We start from the raw sequence: 27,952 nt of genomic DNA on the forward strand, positions 1-27,952 counted from the left end.
CCGAAAGAACTAGGTCGCGAGTACAAGCGGCCGAAATGGGCTTCCTCAGAAGGGTGGCGGGCTTCTCCCTTAGAGATAGGGTGAGGAGCTCAGTCATCCGTGAGGAGCTCGGAGTAGAGCCGCTGCTCCTTTGCGTTGAAAGGAGTCAGTTGAGGTGGTTTGGGCATCTGGTAAGGATGCCCCCTGGCCGCCTCCCTAGGGAGGTGTTTCAGGCACGTCCAGCTGGGAGGAGGCCTCGGGAAGACCCAGGACTAGGTGGAGAGATTACATCTCCACACTGGCCTGGGAACGCCTCGGGGTCCCCCAGTCAGAGTTGGTTAATGTGGCTCGGGATAGGGAAGTTTGGGGCCCCCTGCTGGAGCAGCTGCCCCCGCGACCCGACTTCGGATAAGCGGTTGAAGATGGATGGATGGATGGTTCATTACCCGTATCGCGGCAGTTCCGAGGTGAAATGTTCAATGTTTGACACTTAAAGAAAGTTAAATACTCTCCCAGACAGATTGTTTTTAATGTTAATGCGCTATCAAGTTTTAAATCAACAAAAACCAACCCCACTACCTTGAACATAATTGCTGAAGCAACCACGTCCTTTTGTTGTGCTTCTATGACACTATTGGCTCTTGTGCCGACTCATGTGCTCCTCAGGACTCAATACGACATGGCCCTGATGGAGAAACCGACGGGTTTTGGGCCAGGTTAGGGACATTTCTTTTACAAAAAGTTTTTAAATAAAGAAAAAATAAAACAGGCCTACCTGACTTGTTTCATACATAAGCTCTCTTTCATAGACATGCGCGAACAGATGAGTTAGGGAGCGTTCACAACGATCGGTTTTGTGTGGGTCTGCTTTATATTTCCATTGTTTTACTGTGTAAAGACCGGATGAACATCATTGACCATAGCACTGCGTCTCGCTTTTTTTTTCAGCTTCTCGTGCAGGACCCGGGCATTTTTTAGGCACTGTGTCAAGTTAAAAAGAACTCTACGTTTCAGAATCGAACCTGAAATCTGTGTAATACATTAAACTGAACCTAGATTGTTTTTAGCGCAGGTGTCAAACAGATGTAATGTTTAGAAGGAGATCTGGCTGCAAAGAGGACTTCAAGTTACTGTTACACATGATTCCAGATTGTTCTGCACCAAACAAAAAAAATATGTTCCCCTTCTGGTACATGTCGGGTTCGGGTTTCATTTTTAAGACCCGTGCAGACCCCAAACCCAAAAAGAGTTTCCACAAAAAAATGTTGGTGCCATGTCCGAGATTGATAAAGTTTGCTGGACAAATTGGAAAAAATCCAGTCAACTAATTTCGGTGTCAATTTTACGCAGTAAATGCGATATATCACATTATCGCTAATGCGATAATTATGCTAATGCGTAATAATGCGATATAGGCTAAAATGAATATAAACGTTTGTTCATTATTGCTTCTTGTTCATAAAAAAAGCCGTCAAGGAATTAGCATCTAATTTAAAAAAACAAACAACTAAACTGCCACATTTGTTACATATATAAATATTAATAATAAATTAATATATTAATATTGAAGCATTGTTATAATTGGCATGGCATGACACTGTACACTTGTGGCATCAACAAAAGGGGTTGCTGATGCATTTTGTCAATATTTTCACCAGATATTGTGTCCGACAAAGGAAATGAACTATTCCTGTAAAAGGAATAGTTCACTGAAAACTGGCCTTAATAAAGTGACCCACGTGGTTCCCTACTGTTGTAGTCCATCTGTCTCAAGGTTCAACGTGTTGTGCATTCTGAGATGCTATTCTGCTCACTGCAATTGTACAGAGTGGTTATCTGAGTTACAGTAGCACTTTCTGTCAGCTTGAACCACTCTGGCCATTCTCCATTGACCTTTCTCATCAACAAGGTGTTTCTATCCGTAGAACTGCTGCTAACTGGAGTTTTTTTGTTTTGTTTTTGGCACCATTCTGAATAAACTCTAGAGACTGTTGTGTGTGTGAAAATCCCAGGACTCAAACCAGCCCGTCTGACACCAACAATCATGCCACGGTCCAAATCAAGGAGAGCAAATATTTTTTCCCATTCTGATGGTGGATGTGAACATTAACTGAAGCTCCTGACCCGTATCTGGATGATTTTATGCATTGCACTGCTGCCACACGATTGGCTGATTAGATAATCACAAGAATACTATAAGGTGTACTGGTGTTTCTAATAAAGTGCTCAGTTAGTGTATGTTTCTATGTATAAGTGCATGTATTTATTATTTAAATTTTTTTATGCAGACTTGATGTTGTGTATGCATAGTGCTCATTTTTTCATAAGAGAAAGGGTTTACCACAGATGTAGGTTGAACTTAAATTCTACATTTTAAGTAATAGATTTCTCTTTTTTTTATGTTAGATTACTCTACTTTTAAATTACTCAAAATGCCCATCCCTACTTATTAGAGGTGTTTGCAAAGGCAGTTACATATTTGTCAAAATCCCAAGACCTCGGTATTAAACTCAGCCGCAAAAACTTTGTGCTACATTAAATCAGGCAACTTGTGTAGCAGAGGCTGCGATTACTTTTTATTAGATATTGGATTGTTGATTTTTGCCTGGTGGACACTAAAAATAAATGATTCAATAAATAAACACATTTGCTTTCGAGGAATATCCCATCTGTATCTAGGTAAGCTTGTGAGCTCTTTTAGCGTAGGCCTGCACGTAACCACCTAGACACCACCCAAAATACCCTAGCAACATCCTGGAAACCATTTACAATTCCCCAGCATCATGGAGATGAGTTCTGGGCAGCCAAGCACCTTTGATATTTTCTTGTGAAAATGTAAACCTCCAATTGCATTTGTGGACAAAAGGTCTGACAGCAATTGCAACCATAAAGTTTTTAATTGTTTTTAGACTGTTTTTTTTATTTTTTATTATTATTATTATTCAGTTGAGTCTGAATGAGAGTTCTGGTGAAAAGGTTGACGTTATTTTGATGCACTGATCTTACTGTAGATCATGTCTCTCTTTTGTATGTCTCTCTGTAATATCTGCTGTAAATTTGCATTACAGGTGTGACAATTTTAAGTTCTAGAACATTTCCTCTGACAACAAAGGAGAAACAAACACGGTCACTTCTCGTTCAGCCATCTACCTCAACTGGTTTTACCAGTGCCACCAATGCTGGACTGGAATAAACAAACAACAAAACAATGTTTTCAGATCAGATCAGATCCATGATATTAATATATTAAGATGCTGAGACCTTGTTGAGTGTTCAACTGTAAATTTAGACCAGGAACTAGTATGTCCATTCTTAAACATAATTTTTTTTTTTTATTGTTTACATATTTTTTTCTCCATATGTTTAGACCAGTGCTTGCAAATTGACAAATAATAATAAAAAACACAAGAAAAAATACACAATTATTTCACATATTCAAAAGTGCTGATACTCAGTTAAATGCTATGTGGAAATAGTAAGTTGTTGTTTTTTTAAGACACTTCCATTTTAGCTGATATTAGCCCTTGTTTTAGTGCAAATTATAAGCAGTCTTTTATACAAGACAAAATTAAATCTCAAGGAAATGCATTCATAATCAAGAAAGCAAATTTAGCTCTCACATACTGTAAATACACAGTCTCACTGATAATTAACAGTCCTTAAAGGGACATTTCACCCGAAAATACAATTTCTGGCATATGTTTTGCCTCAGTTACCATTCACTTTCACTGTATGGAAAAAAGATGCAGTGAAAGTGACTGAGGCTAAAATTCTGCCTAACATCTCCATGCGGATGTGTAAATCACAGAATTTACTCCCCCCTACTAATGAGAGCCATCTGGCCATCTTCCTTTTTATTGCTGACACCAAATAATCCTTTCGATTGTACAATCCATTTTAGTCTCTTTTGGAGATTATTGGTAAAACACAGCACTCGCTCACTGTCCGTCTCAGTATCGTGGTGGGTTATAGCCTGCAGGTGGTGCTGGAGAGTATCCTGGCTGATAGCTATATGCAGGCTGGTAAGTGTAAGCGGGCTGGTATCCGTATCTGGGACTGTACGAGTAGTTATACGGGGCTGATCCGGCCCGATACAGCACTGATGCCATGTCCTCCTTGTCCTTGGTCCGTGGTGCGTGTCGACAAAGCAGAATCACTCCGGCAATGAAGAGTACAGCCGAAGTGACCCATCCGATGTAAAGCGCCTCTCCAAGCTCTCTGCGCTGGGCGTCGATCAACAGCGGGTTGTAGAAGTCCCGAATGATCGCATGACCCGTCCAGGAGACAGGAATGAGGGTGGTTATGCAGCCAGCCAGGTACAAACACCCTCCGCTGACCAAAACAATGTGTTTGGTCCTAGGACGGGAGTCTATGAGTCGCGTGCAGCGCATTCCGACGGCTGACATGATGAAGGCGAAGGTGGTGAGCGCCACGGATGTACACATCAGACCCCTGGAGGCCTGGAGTTCGGCTGGAAGATATAGCAAAGAATCATACACTTTACACTGCATACGGATATTGGCTTGCCGGTAACAGTTCATCCACAAGCCCTCCCAACGAGTCTCCATGACAATGATGTTCTCCTCAATAAAGGCCGTCACCTTCCACATCGGGAGACCCGTGACGGCAGCAACGCCAATCAGTCCGATAAATCCGATAATCAATGCCACGACCTCACAGTATATAGATTCACGTCGTTTTCTCTTCTCAATCTTGAGTTGTTCCTCATACGCCTCCTTTATTGCCTTCTCATCCGTGTAGCCGGTGAAGGCACTGCCACCGTAGGGTTTGCCCATGTAGGACTTGTCCACATAAGATCCGGCCATGTAAGACATGATCCTGCAATGCCAGGATGAACTGAAGACGAACAGGCAGCTCTCTCTCTGTTGATGTATCCTTCACGGATGCTGTTTCTCAAATAAGACCGGAACATCTAGATAAGAAGTATTTACACCCAAGGAGAAATGTTAATGATGTTATGTGAATAGACTGGTTCACCAGCTCTTGGAGCATCTGATAAACACCTCAAAGGAAACTGGTGATACTTGAGTTGTTCAAACAATTGAGATGACGATGGCTCACAGCTGTTAGGTGGGTAGTTTGTTGGTGAATGGTCAAAAAAGGTCATTTTTGATTACCTTTTCGAGTTCTCAATCATGTTTCATTGACATATCAACTTTGTCTAATATGTTTTTCTTATAAAACCTTAGGAGAAATAAATATAGACACAAATGTGACAATTGTTAACATAAAGAAGAGTATATAGAGCTAGGGAAATGAATGTGGATAGCATAATTTAGTCGTTTAGTTCGCTTTATTTCCACAGAACAGTTTACTTGCATTGTGAATGCAACTCTGAAGGTTCACTGTAAGGGGTATAAGGATGGGCAAGGAGGAGGCGAGAACCGGCTTGTCAAAATAATGATATTTGTATAAATGATATTTAATTAAACTCAAAACCAAAACACACAAACATAAACACACGACGGACATGTCCGTAAACAATCTCTCTCTCCCGCACGACCATCTGCAGTCGACCTTTATCCCTCAAGGAGGCTTGATTAGCCTAATACGGGACCGAGTGTGTAGGATCACGACCCGGCCCCGCCCTCCGCCCTGCCACATTCACTTAATTTGACATTGCTTTATTCCAAATATTTGTGTCTGTATATGTCACCATACATAGTAAATAACATGCAACAACATTCTGCAACTGGCAATTCTAACTTGTATGGCACCCTGGGTGAAACACCCTTCAGCTTGTTCACTTTCTCTGGCATTTTTTGACCAGAGACCCCCTACATTTCTGACCTGAATGACTTTTGATTACGGACTTTGGTATCTTGGCAAGTCTGAGCCCAGTTTAAGACATTATTGAGACACATATGAGATTTCTAGGATCTTTATCTCAGGAGAAAAATCTTGACTGAACCTCATTGTTTTCTAGGAGAAACAGTTGAGATGATTCTGTCATTCCGGAATCACTTTTACTTTTTTATTTTCTTAAAGGGTTGGTTCACCCAAAAATGAAAATCCTCTCATGATTTACTCTCCTTTAAGCCATCCCAGAGGTGAATGGCTTTCCTTCTTCAGCAGAACCGAGGTGATGATTTTTATAAGCACATTTCAGCTCTGTTTGTCCATACAATGCAAGTAAATGGGTGCCATTAGACTGCTGGCTATTGACGGTCCAAAAGGCATATTTAGGCAGCATAAAACTAATCCACTCGACTCCAGTCAATCAATTAATATCTTCTGAAGCAAATCGATAGCTGTTGCGTGATGTAAATGCAATGGTATGTTCACGCGAGAAGTCGGAAGCACGCTTTGTATACAACAGAGGAACGGTGGGGTTAGGCCATTTCAAACAGCAATGCAGTGCTGGATGGAAGCAACAATTTAAAGTTAAACATTTTTTAATTTTTGATTTGTTTCTCACACCAACCTATCAGTTTGCTTCAGAAGACATTCATTGATCGACTGGAGTCGTGTGAATTAGTTATATGCTGCCAAATTTGCCTTTTGAACCATCAAGTAGCCAGCAGTCTAATGGCACCCATTTACTTGCATTGTATAGACAAACAGAGCTTAAAAGTGCTTATAAAAATCTTCACTTCAGTTCTGCTGAAGAAGGAAAGCTATTCACATCTGGGATGGCTTAAAGGTAAGTAAATCATGAGAGGATTTTCATTTTTGGGTGAACTAACACTTTAAGGAGTTCCTGATGCGATTAGAGAGCTTTAATTCCACTTGAAGTCCCTGAGCTTCACCTGCTGTTTCCTTCAGCTGCTGTATCTTTAAGAAAGGTCAGGTGTGTTACAGGTATTACTGCGTTTCCAGGTATGATGCTGAGCTACCGTGTTAAACAGGTGATAGTGGGTGGAACCTGAGTGGGATTGTTTTCAGTCTCAACACAAACACACACAGACAGTCTGAGGGTTGGATGAACAAGATATGCTATCACATCATCAAACTCCGGTCTAGCATCAGTGTGGTTTACATTTAGTTTCACTTACAGTAAATAAAAGCACGCTAGTGTTGCAATAATGGTGCTGCTTGTTTTGAGCATATCAGCGTGGATATGCAAGTATGTTCACTAAGAGAATGTCTCAGAGAGAAACAATGTTTCTGCATATATTTTTTGTCTGGTGAACATTTTGTAGAGGGTACAGTAAATGCCATAGCCGAAAGAGACGGCACAAATGTGTCTATCTACTGTATAGTAATAAGATTAAATGGAGAGCAAATGGAGCCTTATGTTTAAGAGACTTTTTGAGAATTAAAGACACTAATCGCACGTGTCTCCTCTAGAGTTTCAGAAGAGATCTCAACAATGTCTCAAACTGTTCTCAAATTCAGTCATAAGCCTAATGTTTCACCTTTGAACTCATTTCTCATCAAATTTAATCAAGACAGTCCATATTAAATTCATAGCTCTGTAATCTTAGGAATTTGCATAGATCTTTTGAGTATTTTTGTCTTGTTTTCCAGTAAAAATATCCAAATGTTCTTAAAACAAGCAAAAATTACTTGAGAATTTAAACAACATAAGAAATCTAACAAACTTTGGTGGGGTTTATGCATAAAACAAGAAAAAACTATTTGCGAATGAGGTAAGAAAAATAAACGTGTTTTACCTTTGAATCAAGCTCTTTTTTCTTAACCCATTGGAAAAAAAAAATGTTTTCTTGTTTTATGCATAAACCCCACCAAAGTTTCTCTGACAACAAGACAAAAAATTATTTTGTCATTTAAATTCTTAAGTAATTTTTACTTGTTTTAAGGATATTTGGATATTTTTACTGGAAAACCAGAAAAAAATACAAACAATAATTTTTTTTGCAGTGTGAAAGAACAACCTCTGAGCAATATAATTGTGCTCTATAGGAATCCAACATTTATATCACTTTATTTTAACCATAATATACAATATTTGATATATACATTTCAAAGTAATTTAACATAAAAGCAAAAATAGCAAAAAATGTTTTTTTGAAATATTGTACTTTTTAGAAAGTCAATTTTTTTTTGTGTAAGCATAGGGTAATTTTCATGTATATTCAAAATATTTACCATAGTAACCAGAGTTTCCACATTGTTGCTAGGTTGTTATAGGTATGTATTGGATTCCTTCTTGGACAACACTCCATTTAATCATGCACATTGACATGCACATTCTTACACCAATTATGGTGCTTAACCACCATCGTTTTAGGCCATGTTACTGGCTTAAATGGTTTTCCTTTATACAGGTAAGGTCAGAAACGTTTATGCATAAACCAATCGAAACAGGTGGATTTTTACCAGTGATCTTACCAGCGTATCCAATGTGTGCAAGTGTTGTATGCATGCCTGTTTATGTTTTAACATGTCATGTAAACGCAGATTTCTTGCGTTGTCCGATTTTTTCAATAAACTGATATTCAGTGTATTGGCATGCATGTAAATGATCTCAGCATGTAAGGGCACGTAAATGGCTTCAGTGGCGTTCCTTCATCAGGGTAAAGTCATGAACAGTTTAAGTGTTTCAGTTTTGACATCAAAAGCAAAGAATAATCAGATGATTTCCAATCTTATGTCATGTCAAATCTCTTGTCAATATTTCTTCCGTTGTCTGTTTTTTCGAATAAGATGATTTTGTAAATGCTCTCAAAATGTTTGATAATCCATGAGGCTTGTGCCTCAAATCCCATATTATAATATAGACAGGCACTTTGAACAAACTGAATGTCAGAAAGGAATTGGAATTGAACTATAGTCAACTATCATTTATTACATTATCAGACATACTGATTCTTCCGGTAAGAATTAGAGGATGTTCGACTCAACATGGACATTCTCAGTTTGTCCTCATACACTGGCGCATACACCTCCTCCTCCTCTTCTTCTCTTTGGTGGGAGTAACGGCACAGCAGGATTACCCCCGCAATCACGAGAAAGATGAATGTTGCAAAGCCGACATAAAGGGCCTGTCCGATCTCCCGCTTCAGCGATTCCACCACCATGGGATTGTAGAAATCTCTGACGATGGTGTTAGTGGTCCAGGACACAGGAAGTAGAGTTGCCAGGGAAGCGAGAACAAACAGGCAACCGCCAACACCCAGAATCACTTTTTTGGCCCTGAAATCTTCTTGAAAACGGTTTGTCCCACTCAATCCGAAGACGGACACCAGAACGGCGAGAACGGCCAGCGTTATGGCTGCACACATGAGTCCACGGGCCGCCTGGATGTCCGCTGGTAAGATGAGCAAGGAGTCATAGACCTTACACTGCATGCTAATGTCCGCCTGCCGTATGCAGGCCATCCACAGCCCCTCCCACTGCATCTCCATGATGACGATGTTGGGGCCAATGAAAGCCGTGACCTTCCACATGGGCATCACGGTCACTGCTATGGTCCCTACAAGGCCAATAGTGCCCAGCACCAAGGCCAGGATCTCCAGTTTACCCTTCATGATGGCAGCAGCGTTTGTGACAGCTCTGGTCGTGAGCAGAAATGAGAAGAACTGAAACTGTCTTTGACACAAGTATCTAATAGGAATGAGGTAGGAGGGGTTTGGGCTATCAGTGCAATGCTGTAACACTAGTTTCTGCCAGCTTATGACATCTGGACTTGTGGAGCTGAGCTGAGCTGGTCGAGATAGTTTTCAACAAAGGTCGACGACTTCATGATTGTGTTCCCATAGCAAAAACCACTTCAGTCTCAAAAAGTCAGACTTTTGACTATTGGCATGAAGGCTGGTCTACATTGAAGATAATTCTGCAACCTGATCTCAAAGAATCAATGGCTTTAATGTCCTTTCACACTAATCACGAGAAAAGGGCAGATTATCAGTTCATAAACAGTTCAAGCTATCAAGCAAAATCAAATTGCTTGGTAGCTCAACTGATTGAGCATTGCTCTTGTGATGCAAAGTACCAGTGTACGAGTCCTAAAGAGCACATGAGTCGAAAGTGTCATTAAAGTACCACAAATTATTTTTTTTCTTCAGAAATGTAGTTTTTTATCTCACATATGCAATTTATGACTCTATCGGTTAGGTTTAAGGTTTAGGGTTGGGAGGTTAGTTTTGTTGATTTAAAACTCAATAGAGCATTAACCTTAAAAACCTCAAATGTTTGGGACATTTAACTTGCATTTTGCAATGCACAGTGGATATTTCACCTCAGAACTGCCACAATATATGCAAGGAACCTAGTAATATGATTTAGACAGGAAAAGAATGTCTGAATGGCACATTAAGCGACCAACCGCGGTTTGCTTTGTCATTACTTACCAATTAGGAATGGGCAAATATGAAGTACTTGTCGTCTCTCACTGTGTCTATTGTCCTGTTCCTTTTAGTAATTTATTGCACTGTCCCGTACTTTTTGCACACATATGCACGTGCACTTTATGTAGAAATGTTATTTAGACTGTGTTGTCTCATGTGGTTCTGTGTTTGTCCTATGTTGTTTTATGTAGCACCATGATCCTGGAGGAACGTTGTCTCGTTTCACTGTGTACTGTACTGACTGTATATGGTTGAATGACAATAAAAACCACTTGACTTGACTAAAAACCACTCGTGATCGAAGATAACACAATAATAGACTAATAAACTGTTCACGAACGACTACAGAAAACAGAAGACATTTACGGAAATTGTTTCATGATTTTATGATCAGAATTTCTACTGTCTAAGAGTAATATGTACTTATTATTTTGCAGACATAACTTAGGAACGAAAAGCAAAATATACAGTTCTACTAGCTGCTATGTGCTTCAAAGTGGACCATCATCCCTTACCAACAAATCTGAAAACTGGGCTATTAGTGGATGCTCAACAGTGATTCAATTTATTTACATTTTATTAGTTGGATTTGGAAACGTTTGACTATATAAAATGGTTGGTCATTTTTACATAATGTAATGAATCAGTCATTTTATGGTAAATACAATTCTTGGTAAAACAGAATTTATCCAGACACTCTAACAGCGAGTCATTATTATGTACTAAACAATTCCCTCACTGCAATCTATAAGAAAAGAGCTCACAGTGAAGTATGTTTGGGCATTTGATGTGTTTGATGGGAGTGATGGTGGTGTAGTGGGCTAAAACACATAACTGGTAATCGGAAGGTTGCTGGTTGGATCCCCACAGCCACCACCATTGTGTCCTTGAGCAAGGCATTTAACTCCAGGTTGCTCCGGGGGGATTGTCCCTGTAATAAGTGCACTGTATGTCGCTTTGGATAATAGCGTCTGCCAAATGCATTAAGGTAAATGTGTTTAAACTGCTAAAGGGCATTTACAGAAAAATTGTGGGATCACATGTATTTAAATTTTTCTTTTTCAACAAATAAATAATTTTGACTCCTATTTATGCATCATTTGACCCAACATACTAAAATGAAATGGATTAAATCATGACTAAGTGTGTGATTTTAAGACCTCACAGAACCTTGTTTTACCAGAGCTAAAATGTCACTAACATGTGCAGCGTTTAAGTAAAACACTGTGAAATATAAAGGGTTAGAGGAGTTTCCTGAAGAGTCAACAGAAACTGTCAAACCTGTCTGACAAGTCAAACCGCATTGACATCATCTGTGGAGTTTTATATGTAAACTTGCACACAACACACACACTTATTTTTCTATTATGGTGGGGACTTGCCAATGACTTTAAAAATATTTTCTATCTCCTAAACATACACCTAAACTTAACCCTCACACAAACCTTTCTGCATTTTTTCATTTTGAGACATAATTTAGCATGTTTCTTAAGTCGTTTTTCCTCCTGGTCCAGCGGTCTGTTGACTGGTCCCCACAATGTCAGAGATTTCAGGTTTTAGTATCCTTGTGCGGACCAAATATCTGCAAAACCTGACCCCAACAAACCTATTGTAAATGTCATTGGTGCATGTCTAAAAAAAAAAAAAAAAACTTTAAAAAGGAAGTTTTGTTTTAAATTTGCCTGACAAAAATAATTGAAATGTTTTAGTACCACATGGGACATGCAGTCAAAAATACATGTGGGACGTTGAATAACACTTTTGTCGAAATGTATTTTTTAATTATTTTTCATTCCTTCAGTACCACTTCACTTTTGCTTGTTTACATAAATTGTTTGTGATTAGCACCATCTTGTGCATCTAGGTACAACTGCACATTGCAACCATGATATCAAAATCCAGAGGGCATTTTATGAAATATATATATATATTAAAAACAACAATGATAGCATGATAATACAATGTTTTTTGGACATGTATACAATGGTAGAACCTTGGCATGCTATGAAGTACCTTGGAGCACCATGTACTGTAAATGCTATATACATGTAAATAAGGTGGTACTTCCAAGCTTCCTGCTGAAAGGAAGGTTCTCAGCAGGAAACCGATGGAGGGCGTACTCCAGGTAGGGAAGGAGGTATTGCCCCAAGTGAAGGAGTTCAAGTACCTCGGGGTCTTGTTCACGAGTGAGGGGACAATGGAGCGGGAGAATCGGGGCAGTATTGCACTCGCTCTATCGCACCGTTGTCACAAAAAGAGAGCTAAGCCGGAAGGCAAAGCTCCCGATCTACCGGTCAATTTTTGTTCCTACCCTCACCTATGGTCATGAAGGCTGGGTCATGACCGAAAGAACTAGGTCGCAAGTAGAAGCGGCCGAAATGGGCTTCCTCAGAAGGGTGGCGGGCTTCTCCCTTAGAGATAGGGTGAGGAGCTCAGTCATCCGTGAGGAGCTCGGAGTAGAGCCGCTGCTCCTTTGCAGTCGAAAGGAGTCAGTTGAGGTGGTTTGGGCATCTGGTAAGGATGCCCCCTGGCCGCCTCCCTAGGGAGGTGTTTCAGGCACGTCCAGCTGGGAGGAGGCCTCGGGGAAGACCGAGGACTAGGTGGAAAGATGACATCTCCACACTGCCCTGGGAATGCCTCGGGGTCCCCGAGTCAGAGCTGGCTAATGTGGCTCGGGATAGGGAAGTTTGGGGCCCCCTGCTGGAGCAGCTGCCCCCGTGACCCGACTTCGGATAAGCGGTTGAAGATGGATGGATGGATGGATGGATGGATGGATGGATGGATGGACTTGAAGCTTGAAATGCTCCGATGGCTTTACCCTTGGCCCAGTCCACAATAAGTCTTTATTTTGTCTTTAATCGCTTTTCTCTTCTCTTCACATCCTTGTTGAGGTAAGGGGTCAAAGTAGATTGGAGTATCTCGCGAGTGCTGTGTTTGGGTGTTTCCCTGTGTAAAACCTCATGTTCTTCATTCACTCCCTTCACTCTCTCCCTCTATGATGTAGAGCTGTTTGTAAATCCTGTTCAGGGGGGGTTCATTCTCTTGTCATTTGAATCCATCAAATAAGCTTTCATACTTGTTCTTCATGCTGGTTTTTTGTTGGTCATTTACTCTCTGCAGGTGATGAACCATTGTCTGCAGGGCTTACTCTGTGCTGTGCTGCCTGAGGTCAGTGGTAATTGTTCCATTATCACAGATGAGGGGGCTCAATAATGGATCTGTTACTCTTCATAGACACACGGCTGGGTTCTGGAGATGCTGCTCTTTGAGTTTTAATAGCACTCTCCTCCTCTTTTTCCTCATTGAGGCTTGTTTTAGAGACAGTGCTGCCCCTTTTTCCCTTCATAGATAAAAGGTTAATATTGGCCCTGCAAATACGTATAGTTGACATTACATATAATGTTACTCTAATTAAAGAAAATGCCAATCATTTTTCTCTTAGATATTCATTATTTGGTTGAACAACAAAGAATGCCAATTTAGTTTAGATTGTAAAATTGTTTATTCGTATAGAGCGCCAATATCTCATATAGAGTTGCTTCTAAAACAAGATATTTACAGAAAAACAATACAAATATTTTCATCAAGAATAACATTTTTGCCCACATTTATTTGGATATATGTTTTCCAACTGAATAGACTAACTGTTATATGGAACAATCTCTTGTAATCACTTCAGGAATCAACATGTAATGAATGTAATTGTATTCAGATTACCAATTATTTAAACTGTTACTGTAGTGGAATACAGTTACTAATATTTTGTATTTTAACTATGTAATCCCAATGTATTCTGTTACTCCCCAAACCTGCTTATCTTTAAAAATCAATCCCCCAATGGAAAAAAAGGGATTTTCACTTCCGTAACCAGACTGTTGTCTGATTTGGTGCACATGTGCCGAATTGTTATAATATAATCTTTGTTGGTTTCATGAAGAAGTTCGATATAAAGAGTACTAAAATACTTTTCTTGCAATTAAAGGTGCTGTAAGCGAGTTTGTGTTCTGAAGCTGTCACGTGACTGAACGGTTGAATTAGCCACTCCTCCCATTCAAAAACCACGCCCTCCACATTTAATTTTCAGACCAAAACAGAGCAAAAGAGCAGCATTGTTTGTTCCTGTGGCTGTCAAATTGAACAGTGGCACAATGGCACCCTCAACTGACAAACATTATTTTTCATAGCCTCAATGATCCGCTTCAAATACAACACTATGAGAACAAGCAAAATGATTGACAGGTGAAAAGCCGTGGTCTGCGGACACATTTTCTTTTGCTGTTTTCAAAGTCTACAGCTGTCACAGAGACAAGCGAGATATCTCAGGACACCTATTTCATGAATATCAAGGGAATACGAAAATTATTTGCATACTTTTCCATTATTTAATTTTTTTTCAAAAACGTTTTCATATGTGTGTGTGTGTGCGTGTATCTATCTCTCTATCTATATATATATCTATCTATCTATATATATATAGATATATATAGACAAATGTCATGATTTTTAGAGTAAAACATTTAATTGCTGCAAATAGGAGGCTAGCTGCTAGCAACAGTGTGTTAGCTTATAGTTTGAAATGTGCTACAGTGTAATAGAGACCTAGAGCGTGTGGAGGCTTCACGCTATTCTCCACGGCATCCACGCACAACTCACCACACGCCCCACCGAGAGCGAACCACATTATAGTGACCACGTGGAGGTTACCCCACGTGACTCTAACCTCCCTAGCAACCGGGTCAATTTGGTTGTTTAGGAGACCTGTCTGGAGTCACTCAGCACACTATGCGCTGTATATTTTAACAAAATAAATCTTGAAGTTGAAAATAAAGTTACAATGTAAACAAAGATGGTTCCTTCATTTCGTCATATAGTTTCAGGCAGATACACCAGAGTAGGCTTCATAGTTTTCAGAATTTAAAGTGACATGTCGTTTAATGAAGAGCAGTTCTACTGCAAAATAAAACAAATATCATGTCTTGTGTGTTCAGCGTCTGTCATCTTCCTTGAAGAAAAGCTGCTATGCGTTTATACTCTCTATTTTATCCTTTCTACTTGTTTCACATGTTCTAATGTAATATGTAAACATACCTGCCGTCTTCCACAAGCTTCCATTGGCTTTTCCCCAATTCAGCAAGTAGAAGAAATATGAAACACACAGTTCATAACAGTTTGCGTTAAAATCTTATTAACAAGAGTTGACCCTTGACGTTTGACCCTTAAACATACCAGAGTGGTTTTATTATGCTATTACAAAAATATGTATTGGAATTTTAGCTTGGTGGACAGATTTAATAGAAATACATTACTGTCTTCTGTCACTCCTGATGTGTGTGTGTGTGGTCTTCTGATGTTACTCTGGCCTGAGGAGAGGAACTGCTTCATTGCAGCTCTCAGCTTGTGTATCTGGGAGACGTCTGAGTGATGAGAGATTAACTGCTTTACTCCTCTATATTACCTCCTCTTATGCATTCTGCCTGAAGGGTTTGCATGAAGCCAATCTTTCATGCATGCCAAGAGGCACAGTAAAACCAAATTCCATCATAATTGACTTAAACATTAGGGGCAAAAATCCCACACGCAGGTCTAAACACCAGATGTACTTTTGCTATTTTTCCTAGTTGTTGCAGGAATCACAAGAAATCATCTTTGGATATGTACGAAACAAGTTTATTTGATATAATATCAATCAACAACTCTATTTACAAAATAATAATGCAGTCTCTATAGCTCTATGGGAACATTTTCAATTAGAATTCAATTTCATCCAAAATATTTTTATATCCAGTGGCTCCTCTTGATTGCATCCAGCAAATTTGGAATTTTAAATCATGGAAATAAACGTACTTTTGACTATCAACAAAATTCAAGTAAAACAGGAAACAGTGACCTAGAATAAGCTGTTAAAAAAAGTAATAAAAAAAGTCTAAATCAATTACGTTTAACAACGTGAGGCATTTCTCTGACCTGTGATTTGCACATCTAAATCAACTTCCAATGTCATATGAATATTTAATGTATATGTAGCCTATAATTCAGGTCAATGTGTACAGAACCTTTCAAAAATCGGTCACGGATAAATCAAAAAGAAATAAACGCAAATATATACAACCAAAAAAACTGTGTTTACAGCATCTCTGTACAAATATATGGCAATGTTAAAAATAAAAATATTAAACGTGAGATATTTGATCAGGCTGTTGTTTTTCTTACATCTAAAGGATATAATAAATAAATGACAGCCTGTTATTACAACTTATTTTGTAATTAAACAGCTTTAGGACTCATATGCAAAAACGAAACAATAAAAACAGAGAAACGTTTTGGCAGGCGTTGGCGGTCAAACGTATGAAGCTGTCAGCGGTTAAATGTGCAGTTCTAGATGCTGATTATATCTATTGATTGTACCACCATGTTTTCCATGTTTCTGATTGGCCGCAGCACACATGTCGAACTCATCTAATGTGTTTATGTGTCTATGGTGGAAAAGCGTGATATCTTACAGCTATTTCAAAAAGTTGTCTAACATTCAGGAATATTAGCGCGTAGAAGCCGTCATCATGCATTTCTAGTGCAGCGACAAGCACTGGTTTTGACAGTTTTTTCGGACTCCTGATGCGCTTCAGCTCTCGGGGTTTTCCTGTATCTCATTCTCTGTGCTGCTGTCGTTCCTTCGCACCCATATGACATCATCAAGTACCGCCTGCTCGTCCACACTGGTCACGGACATGGCACACTGCTTGCCTAAATGCGACAACTTGGCAGCATGCTTTGATTTGTAGTCCTTCTTGTTCTCCTCAACTTCTTCTCCTCCCTGTTCCTCTTCTTCCTTCTCCTCTTCTTCGGCCGTGTCCCCCTCCAGAGAGAGAGTGGAGAACGGTCCCTCCATGTCCGGTTCAGTGGACGGGCTGAGAGCGGACAGACAGAAGTCATCGTCCTCACTCAGAATGTCAGTTTCTTTCACATCGTGTTCCTGTTCTTCGTAATGCTGAAGATCAAACTGTTCCTCCACCCAGCGGTCGGTGTCGCCTGCTGGAACTACGCCCTGTTGCTCGGCATGTTGGGAGTCTGGCGAGTCGCTGTCTGGCTCGGTGTCGAAAACGATGTCTGTATCGATGGTGAAGCGGTTTCGAACTAGTTTCCTCCGGCCCAGAGTGCGAGTCGGTGCAGAAACTAATAAATGTAAACAACTGTTAGTTCACAAGCTTTCATCATAACAACTATCACAAGCATCTCTATAAATTCTGTAGACATAAGTCACCAGTGGTTTTAAGAAAAATATACTATAAAAGGTAAAACATATTTTGGGAAAACATCTGGTTATTCTGTCTGTCTGTCTTTCTACTTATCTATCCATTCTATCTGTCTGTCTGTCTATCTATATGTTTTCTATCCATCCATCTGTCTGTCTGTCTATCCATCGGTTTTTCTATCCATCCATCTGTCTGTCTACCTATCTATCCATCTGTTTTTCTATCCATATGTCCATCTGTCCGTCTGTCTATCTATCATCTATCTATCTATCCATCTGTCTTTCAATCTGTCTGTCTGAATGTCTTTCTATCTACCTATCTGTCTGTCTGTCTGTCTGTCTGTCTGCCTATCTATCCATCTGTTTTTCTGTCTGTCTGTCTAGCCATCTGTCTATCCATCTGCCTGCCTGCCTGTCTGTCTATTGATCTATCTACCTATCTGTCTGTGTGTCTGTCTGCCTAGTTATCCATCTGTTTTTCTGTCTGTCTGTTTAGCCATCTGTCTTTCAATCTGTCTCTCTGAATGTCTCTCTATCGATCTGTCTTGTCTGTGTCTATCCATCTGCCTGCCTGCCTGCCTGTCTGTCTATCTATCCATGTGTTTTTCTATCCATCCGTCCGTCTGTCTGTCTGTCTATCTAGCTGTCTGTCTTTCTATCGATCTGTCTGTCTGTGTCTATCCATCTGCCTGCCTACCCGTCTGTCTGTCTATCTATCTATCTAGCATCTGTCTTTCAATCTGTCTGTCTGAATGTCTCTCTATCGATCTGTCTTGTCTGTGTCTATCCATCTGCCTGCCTGCCTGCCTGCCTGTCTGTCTACCTATCTATCTAGCTGTCTGTCTTTCTATCGATCTGTCTGTCTGTCTGTCTACCCATCTATCCATCTGTTTTTCTGTCCGTCAGTCCGTCCGTCTGTCTCTGTCTGTCTATCTATCGATCATCTGTCTTTCTATCTGTGTGTTTGAATGTCTTTCTATCGATCTGTCTGTCTGTGCCTGTTTATCTGTCTGTCAGTCTGTCTGTCTCTCTGTCTGTCTGTGTTTATCTGTCCGTCCGTCTATCTTTCTATCTATCTATCCATCCATCTGTCTATCTATTCTTTAACACACTGACTCAACCTCTGGAATTATTTATTGTTCTTTGTTGTTCTGTGTGTGTGTGTGTGTGTGTGTGTGTGTGTGTGTGTGTGTGTGTGTGTGTGTGTGTGTGTGTGTGTGTGTGTGTGTACCTGCTCTGTTCATGGCTGGTCGAGCTCCTTTTAGAGCACACAGTCGTTTCCCTCCAAAGGGAACATACTGCTGACTAAGTGGAAGACTCTCAGTCTTCAAAAGCTGACGACGCTGTTTATCTCGCAGTATGGAATGAACCATCTTTAAGAAGTCTTTCTTACTGTCTGGAGAACTGAAGATACAAAGTAAGCAAACAGAACATTAAATTACCATTATGTTGCACAATAATATCAGTTTATTATGCATATATTTGTATTCAAATGTTTCATTCAAATGTTAATAAATGAGTTAGATAATTGTGTTTTTCATTTTGATATTCCATGTTCACATAATAATAGAGCAAATTGTCTTAGAACGATACACTGCATCACTGCACTGGGACACGCACATGGTCTGAAGCCCTTATACAATAATGCCAATTTATTGGCTGGTGGTGCTTAAAAGACGCTGTCTACCTATGCTGGCTGTGCGCCGAGACCCAGGGCCATGGAGGCAGAGCCCAAACTCAAGCTGAAAATATTAAATGCTCGTTCGCCAGCGTAAGTTGCAGGGGAAATTAAGCTAAATTGGTATACCGAAATGGGTAAGTCACTAAACCGATTCCAGCATATAACAGTTGAACAACATGTTGTACCCGGATAGCGCGAAACACACTCGTGAACAAAAGCATTGCATTGACCAACTCATTCCCCAGTGAAAACCACAGGAGTAAAGACAAGGGAAATTTCAAACAGAGCCGATATTACTTCAAAGTCATTCCTTAACACGATGCACTTGGTTGGACTGCAAAACCATTGTGTGTAGATCCAACAGCTGACTGAAAAGAGCGACATCCATGCCTCAGAAAATGACAATAGGGACAAAGGGGCCAATTTGTTCTTTACCTTCCAACAGCAAATTCTCGTGGTCAGAAATTGTGAGCCTCGAAAAGCACAACTGTCAGACCCTTGTAATATTTGGAAAAACCACATTCAAATTGCTCTGATATTTACTCTGTATAAACGACATCCTTATGTGTTCGCCACTCAAAGGGGAGGATTAATAATCCTCGCTTCGATGCGAGTCGTTGGAAAAACACGGGTTTGACAAAATCAAGCACTGAAGAACAGAAAATTTGACTCAATGGTGCCAAAGCGAGCACTATTATGGAGCCCGTGACACCAGCCAATAAATTGGCATGATTGTAGAAGGGCTTCAGAACACGTGACACTCAAGGCGTGTCCCAATGCGATTACGTAGCTAGAGTTCCTAAAGGGAGTTTCGAAAGGAAACAATTATGCCATAATGTTACATTTCATTTAACAGCTGTGCAAGTTTTCCCCACCAGATGGTGCAATAAGTATTAATAATGGTATATAAATTGGCAGAATTTGTTTTTATATATTCTGATTACCATCATGATTATTAATAATAAATGTTTCTATTTATTTAAAATTGCTGTATTAAATTATATTGCTTTATAAATACAATAAAAAACTTGAGGTCATGTGTCACAGTCATTTTACCATGGCACAAGGGGCCTAACAACACCCCTTAGCATTACTGTGCTAAAATCACACTAATGCACTGCCTCAAGTGTGTGTATCACACTGACCTGCAGCAGAGCTGAAACACTCTCTCTGGTCTTCCCTCTGATTCAGACTTCACATGGACGATCTCACACACGGCTGCACTCTCTCCATCTGTACACACACACACACACACACACACACATGTTGTGTTTCCATGTTTTATGGGGACTTTCCATAGACATAATGGTTTTTATACTGTACAAACTTTATATTCTATCCCCTAAACCTAACCCTACCCCTAAACCTAACCCTCACAGAAAACATTCTGCATTTTTACCTTTTCAAAAAACATAATTTAGTATGATTTATAAGCTGTTTTCCTCATGGGGACCGACAAAATGTCCCCACAAGGTCAAATATTTCGGGTTTTACTATCCTTATGGGGACATTTGGTCCCCACAAAGTGATAAATACACGCTACACACACACACACACACACACACACACACACACACACCATATTTTTATATCATTGTGGGGACTCTCCATAGACTTCCATGCATTTTATGGATTTTATACAGATCTAACAATAATTTCTATCCCCTAACCATAACCCTACCCCTAAACCTAACCCTCAAAGAACACATTTTGCATTTAAAACTTTTCAAAAAAACATAGTTTAGTATGTTTAATAAGCCATTTGTAGTATAACCATGGTTACACACACACGTAAAGGCACACATCATCATTTATTTTCACAATCAAAAACCTGATTTAACTACATTCATGCACTGATTAATCTGTGTTGGGCCATGGGTCAGCATGGCACAGGTGAGCTTACCTGTGTTGGACAGGGCACGCACTTGAAGCGCATCAGTTGGGATCATGTGACGGAAACGGAATGGATCTTTCTCTTCACCTGAGACTGATGCTCTATGAGAGCCACCCTGGGAAAGACAGAGACAGAGATGTGTGTGTTAAGAAGACTCTTTTGTATTATTATTTTCATGTGAATCTGCGCGTGAACGCTGTAGGTTCCTGAACAAAACAAGACTATTAAATGCAACACCCAGTTAACTGTTGAATACGTCTTTAAGAGCCCCATGAAAGCCTACTAAGAGAGAGAGACGGAGAGAAGTGTTTGGGCATAACTTTCCCATACAAAAGTTTCAACGGGTCACTACACTCACCATTTTCTTCTTCTGTTTTGAGAAGTCTTTACAGATGAAGACAACAGCGGTTTTGAACACTGGAAGAGAAAGCAAATATATAAAATGCAGTTCTCTTCAGAAACAAATGATGGTTGGGGTTGAATATGTTTTCAAGGCACTGTATATGTATATAGTGTACAGTCATGGCCAAAAGTATTGGCAGTGACATACATTTTGTATTTTTCAAAGTTCGCTGCTTCAGTATTTGTAGATTATTTTTTCACATGTTTCTATGGTATACTGGACAACAATGATAAGCATTTAATGAGTTTGAAATGCTTTTATTGGCAAAAACATTCAATGTATGCAAAGAGTCAATATTTACAGTGTTGACCCTTGTACTTCATAGCCTCTGCAATTCACTCTGGCATGCTGGATATCAGCTTCTGGGCCAAATCCTGACTGATGGTGATCCATTCTTGCCTTATTAGTGCTCGGAGTTGATCACAATTTGTGGGCTTCTGCTTGTCCACTCGCCATTTGAGGATTGACCACGGGTTCTCTATGTGATTAAGATCCGGGGAGTTGCCTGGCCACGGATCCAAAATTTCCATGTAATGATCTCCGAGCCACTTCATTATCACTCTTGCCTTGAGACATGGTGCTCCATCGTGCTGGAAAATGCACGGATCATCACCAAATTGCTCCTGGATTGTTGGGAGAAGTTGCTCTTGAAGGACATTTTGATACCATTCTTTATTCATGGCACTGTTTTGGGCAGAATTGTGAGAGAGCCCACTCCCTTGGATGAAAATCAACCCCACACACGGATGGTCTCAGGATGCTTCACTATTGGCATGACACAGGACTCATGGTAGCATTCACCTTTTCTTCTCAGGACTATAGATTTTCCAGATGTCCCAAACAGTTGGAAGGGGGCTTCATCAGAGAAAATATCTTTGCACCATTCTTCTGCTGTCCAATCCTTGTACTTCCTGCAGAATTTCAGTCTGTCCTTGATGTTTTTCTTGGAGAGAAGTGGCTTCTTTGCTGCCCTTCTTGACACCAGGCCGTTGTCCAAAAGTCCTCACCTCACTGTGCATGCAGATGCACTCACACCAACCTGCTGCAAATATTGAGCAAGTTCTGCACTGGTGGTGACACGATTCCGTTGCTGACTCCTCAGTAGGAGACAGTCCTGGCGCCTGCTGGACACTCTGGGACGTCCTGAAGCCTTCTTCACTGCAGTTGAACTTATCTCCTTGAAGTTCTTGATGATCTGGTAAATGGATCCTTGCATGTGAGACCATTTTGATGCAAAGCGATGATGGCTGCACGTCTTTCTTTAGAGGTAATCATTGCGAACAAGAACACAATGATTGGAAGTACTTCTTCCTTCTTTTTATAGCAATCAGTCTGCTCTTATAATCCAATCAGAATGATAGAGTGATTTCACCTGACTAGTACTCATTCACACTTTCCCAGGTGCTGCTGATATGATTAGTGAAATGATGTTAGCTGGTCATTTTGTGCCAGGACCAAAAAACAGTGATATTTTTGTGATAAAGTAAAAACATTTGGCCAATGTAGCTTTTTGCAATTATTTATAATGCATCTGATCACTCTGCAGAATAATCTAGAAACAATGTGAATCAACACCACAAAAACTGAAGCAGAAAACTTTGTGAAACACAAAATTTATGTCACTGCCAAAACGTTTGACCATGGCTGTATATATGTGTATATATATATATATATATAATTAACGCAAAGGCCAAGGTTTATAAACAACAAATTCCACTATAGGTCTGTCCAGGATGAATCTTTCAAGAAGTGTAAAAATGTCCCGCAAAATCTAAATAAATATTAAGAAATTATCATTTGCATGAATAAAATAATAAAATTAAGCCAGTTTTAGGACCATTATGCGTGTTTGCATGGTGACATTATTAACCCCAAATCTCAAATTATAGTCTACTGTCCTGTGAAAAATATCTCATATTTCACTGATGTAATGCAATAAATAAATAAATAAATAAATATGAATCATATTTTAATTGAAATTGTAGTGTACATTTGTAAAGTGTAATCATGCTAGTATTTGTTGTACTGAATTTAATTTATGGTGATTTATATAGAATCGCATAAAAAAAATATTGTGCCTTTTTCATGAAATACAAGCACAATAAATGTGTGTGTAATTTGTTCATGAATCAATTCTTGTGTAAATTTTCCATTGAACTCAATGGGGAAAATTAAGCCTATAAACTGAATATATATATATTTAAATTAAGCCTATATATATTCTTTGAATTTTACATAAGAATGGTTTAATGAACGATTTGTGCACAAATTTCTTCATGGTTATGAATAAGGCCATTGTGCCCAGACAGTGTAATGATAATTGTGTGGGGGAGGAAATATGCTTATAATGTCACAAAACATACAATTTTAATTCATAATTATAGGCTTATGTTTCTTTATGCAAAATATCATGCAAAATATCATGCATTTTGTCTTTTTATTTTTAGGTGAAATATGACTCAGACATTTGTTCGTGACATTCACATGTGTAGCAAGCTAGCTCAGCGGGGGCAGAACGTACCAAATGTGGCCAGCTGTGGTTCTTTCTTGCACTTTCCTAGAGAAGAGGACGGGTTGATCCATGTCACATTGCTGTGGAGGAGTAAATCTCCCATAGACAAGTCAGCAACCTGTAATCATACAGTAGCATAAGACGCAGTTACACAACACAGATTCACATTACAGAGAGAGAAATTGGTCACAGTCTGTCCAATCCAGAAGGCAACACGTCTGTCCCTGGCTCCATTGTTTAAATTAATTTCTGTTATATAATATTAAAGAAAAAGTTTCACTCTATTCAGATAATAGGCCAGAAATTAGACCCACAGCAAATCTGTGCCTTTTTTCACACTTCTGCACTGATTTGGAGGAAAAGTATAATCTTGCAGAATTCTACACGTATACCTTCTATGCAAGTCTACTAATAAAATGTAAAAAAAATTTGATAAAGTAAAAATCTGAAGCAGAATGAACAAAACACCACAACGTAAATCTATTTCATGTGAAGTTTTTAGTTAAAATCTGCAGCAGAACATAGAGAGGAAATTGAAAACTGTCAGAAGCTGACAACACTACTGCAGAAGACTAAAATTTGCCAAATAAATAGTGAATGAAACAAAGAAATGTACATTGTGTTAAAAAGATATAAACTGCACAAACTGACCTCTTTCTTCTCTCCAGTCTGTTCAGAAATGAGAAGGTCAAACACAGCGCCAAACTCCTCATGGATCTTCTGCATCTCATTAATGTGACTGGCAACTGTGTTCATGGCCTTCATCGCAACTGCACAACAGCAGAGAAAAGAAATTATACCAAATACTGCGTAGAACAACACAACAGATTCAGCAAGTAACTGAAAAAAATAAAAAACAAAAATAAAATAAAACTAAACCCAAACGAATCAAAACACAAAGCAAAGCAAAGCAAAAACAAAAAACAAACAAAATTTAAACAAAAATACAAAAGAAAAAAAGAAAAAAATTAAGACCCAAACGAAACAAAACACAAAGAAAAACAAAAAACAATACAAACTAATTAAAACAAAAAATAAAACAATAAAAAAATTTAACAAAATAAAACAAAAACAAAACAAAGCACAAATCAAAACAAAAAAAACTAACCAAAGGAAAACAGAACAAAAATTAACCCAACCAAAATAAAACAAAAATCAAACAAAAACCAAAAACAAATCAAAACAAAACAAAAAGTTAAGCGAAACAAAAAGCATGCAAAACCAAACCAAACAAAGCCAAAAACAAACAACACAAAAAACAAAACAAAGAACAGCAAAAATAAATAAATAGATTAACAAATAAATAAATAAGTAAATATCCAAGTAAAGAAAAGAAAAACAAAAGTGAACAAAAGTTCAAATTAAGTTTATATATATCTATAATAGCTAGGCTAATAAAAAAACATTACTTTTTAGTAATTTGTTTTTTTACTTACTACGTTATAGTGATTTTTACCTCAGTTCAACGGGTTGTTGGCTTTCCGTTTTCTGTCATGCCAAGCAACGCACGATGGAAAAAATCACTGTAACGCACAAGAAGACTCGCGTGGAGGCTCTTGCATTAAAGTCCTCTGTTAGAGCTGTGCTCACCGTTCAAATGGTAGTGCTCCTCACTGTCGGGGTCAGTGAGTGAGTGCAGTTCTCGCAGCAGTAGAGGATACTTCAGCACTCTCTGGATGGGTTTGATCAGGTACGACTCCAATGTGGATGAATGCTGCTGTTTTGGGTTCCGCTCATCCAGAAACGCCTTGAAGGCTGTGTCCGTCTTCGCTGGAGGGACATAAAAACAACAGGTTATAATTATGATGTCGCAAGACTGTATGCTTATTAATATAAACTACCAGGCAAATGTTTGACTATGTGTCCAAAATTATGTTTTGCATTATCTTAAAAAAACACCTTTGATCTTAATGCTAATGCTTACATTTTTAAAATGAGTTTTGTTGACAAATTGTGGCTACGGTTTTCTCTACAAAACAACATTTGCATTTAGTTATTTATTTGAAATAGATGAAATGCACCAGTATTGAACTCCTATTTTAAAGAGGCTAAAATATAAGATAGCTTTGATTTGTTTAATATTTAGTCACTGTTTGGTTTAATATGTTTTATTTATTTTATGTGTTAATTTCATAATTTGCACGACATTACAATTGCCCAAAATGTAGAAAATAGTAATAATAACAAATGCAAAATCCAAAAACAGATCAAACAGGATTTCACAAGGACTTTTAACACATTTAAATATTAGAAAGATATTTATAACAAACTGAAAAACACTGTTATATAACAGTACAGTGACAAATTTTCAGACTCTGTTAAATAATAAAAATAGACAGCGAGAAGATCCAGACCAATCTCACAGACACCCACACACACACACACACACACACACACACACACACACAGAATTATACAACTGAAGCCTCTCAGATTAGATCTACCGACTCCAGGTGTGAAATGGGGTTAGAGTTGCAGATATCTGTGAAAACATGCCAGATTTCCCCAGATGCAAGGTAGGGTTTGAGCTGATTTTTACGTACCTTTGACCAGCACTTTCGGTACTTTGGTGTGGCTGGCACAGAAAGCGCTGTAGATCTTGAAGCGATCGGCGTAGTACAAGAAAGAACCGCCCAGAGAGAAGAGGATTTTCTAAAAGACCAGAGTGATTTCGAGAGAGAGAGAGAGAGAGAGAGAGGTCTGGGATATATCAAGTGGTCTCTAAAGTTTACAGAAGGATTTTTTATGACTTGAGAACATGACGTGTGTCAGTAAATTCTTGTTGTGAACAGCTCTAAGAGATACGAGAGAAAGTGTCTTACCGAAACAATCCCATAATTCTCAAAACAGATTTTAATTATTACTACTCTTACATTTTTCTATAACTAATGTATTTATAATCATATTATGTTATTAATCAAAAAGTTATTGTGATGGCATCTGATCATAATACTATGGCACTTTGATATTTACATTGGGGCTGTATAATTACACATTCACACATCGTAACATATTACAAAATAAAAAATATGTTACATTAAAATAAATATTTCAGCCTATTTTTAAGATTTAAGCATTTCAATGTACACTCATAACAAAATTTAATTGTGTAATCTGTAACAAAAAAAAAGTGAATACAATTCTTTTTTAAAGATTACTCAATCGCGTTTGATGAATTGAAAAGTGTAACATTGAAAACATTTTTGAGTGTGTACAATTACATAAATTATTTGCTTGTAATAATAGGGAATCTTTCCTGTTTAAATGTTATATTAATTGATTATAATGTATTAAAATGTATTTATTTAGTGTAATGTCTTTATTTATTTATTAACTGTTTAAAAAAATATTTATTTTAAAATATAAGTAATATTATTTATTACATTAAATATTTTTCTTTCTTTAAATAAATAAATAAATAAATAGTAATAAATAGTAATTACATTTTATTTATTTAACTCTTTATTATTAAATATTTAAAGTAGTATTTATATTTATATAATAATAATGAAATAATAATAATAATATTTTTTTATGTCTGTATTTATTTAAGTATTTATAAATGTCTGTTACACAGCATCAACAGGAAGTGCACCAGACAGTCTTGACTGATTGAGATCACGTTTAATATCCTGATGTAAATGAGATCTCAGCTCTGCACCTTGAACTGTTCCACCCGCTCCAGTTTCTCCAGGTCTGGCACCAGTCTGGTTCCGTCCTCCAATGTCTTCAGAAACTCCACCTGAAACTCCAGCATCTCCGGGAGATTTCCAAACAGCACGTCCAGCTAGTACACACAAACAAACAAGAGAATCACGTACATTTCAGGGCATAACAAGCCTTATTTTTTTAATTTTTTTGAATGTGTTTATTTGTATCATATATATATATATATATATATATATATATATATATATATATATATATATATATATATATATATATATATATATATATATA

At 38.4% G+C, this 27,952-nt stretch overlaps 3 protein-coding genes across 8 annotated transcripts in view; all 3 read right to left on the bottom strand.

Annotated features, from left to right (window-relative positions):
* Nucleotides 1–3,290: 3,290 nt before the first annotated feature.
* Nucleotides 3,291–5,061, bottom strand: LOC127630126 (claudin-8-like). Its single transcript, XM_052107571.1, has one exon. The coding sequence runs from the start codon at nucleotides 4,812–4,814 to the stop codon at nucleotides 3,930–3,932; it is 885 nt and encodes a 294-aa protein (XP_051963531.1). The 5' UTR covers nucleotides 4,815–5,061; the 3' UTR covers nucleotides 3,291–3,929.
* Nucleotides 5,062–7,821: 2,760 nt separating this feature from the next.
* On the bottom strand, nucleotides 7,822–9,458 carry LOC127630144 (claudin-8-like). Its single transcript, XM_052107600.1, has one exon. The coding sequence runs from the start codon at nucleotides 9,432–9,434 to the stop codon at nucleotides 8,760–8,762; it is 675 nt and encodes a 224-aa protein (XP_051963560.1). The 5' UTR covers nucleotides 9,435–9,458; the 3' UTR covers nucleotides 7,822–8,759.
* Nucleotides 9,459–15,905: 6,447 nt separating this feature from the next.
* Nucleotides 15,906–27,952, bottom strand: part of LOC127630125 (rho guanine nucleotide exchange factor TIAM1-like) — a 100,048-nt gene continuing 88,001 nt past the window's right edge. For all 6 annotated transcript variants that reach the window (XM_052107565.1, XM_052107570.1, XM_052107564.1 and 3 more), the window contains 10 exons: nucleotides 27,654–27,779; nucleotides 26,536–26,644; nucleotides 25,583–25,762; nucleotides 24,644–24,762; nucleotides 24,002–24,110; nucleotides 21,436–21,494; nucleotides 21,087–21,192; nucleotides 20,329–20,416; nucleotides 18,734–18,906; nucleotides 15,906–17,423 (listed from right to left, as the gene is read on the bottom strand). In XM_052107565.1, the coding sequence (XP_051963525.1) occupies nucleotides 16,873–17,423; nucleotides 18,734–18,906; nucleotides 20,329–20,416; nucleotides 21,087–21,192; nucleotides 21,436–21,494; nucleotides 24,002–24,110; nucleotides 24,644–24,762; nucleotides 25,583–25,762; nucleotides 26,536–26,644; nucleotides 27,654–27,779 (1,620 nt within the window). In that variant the 3' untranslated portion in view covers nucleotides 15,906–16,872. The remainder of the gene's footprint in view (nucleotides 17,424–18,733; nucleotides 18,907–20,328; nucleotides 20,417–21,086; nucleotides 21,193–21,435; nucleotides 21,495–24,001; nucleotides 24,111–24,643; nucleotides 24,763–25,582; nucleotides 25,763–26,535; nucleotides 26,645–27,653; nucleotides 27,780–27,952) is intronic.

This window comes from Xyrauchen texanus, chromosome 36, assembly GCF_025860055.1.
Source record: "Xyrauchen texanus isolate HMW12.3.18 chromosome 36, RBS_HiC_50CHRs, whole genome shotgun sequence".
Taxonomy (NCBI): Eukaryota; Metazoa; Chordata; class Actinopteri; order Cypriniformes; family Catostomidae; genus Xyrauchen; species Xyrauchen texanus.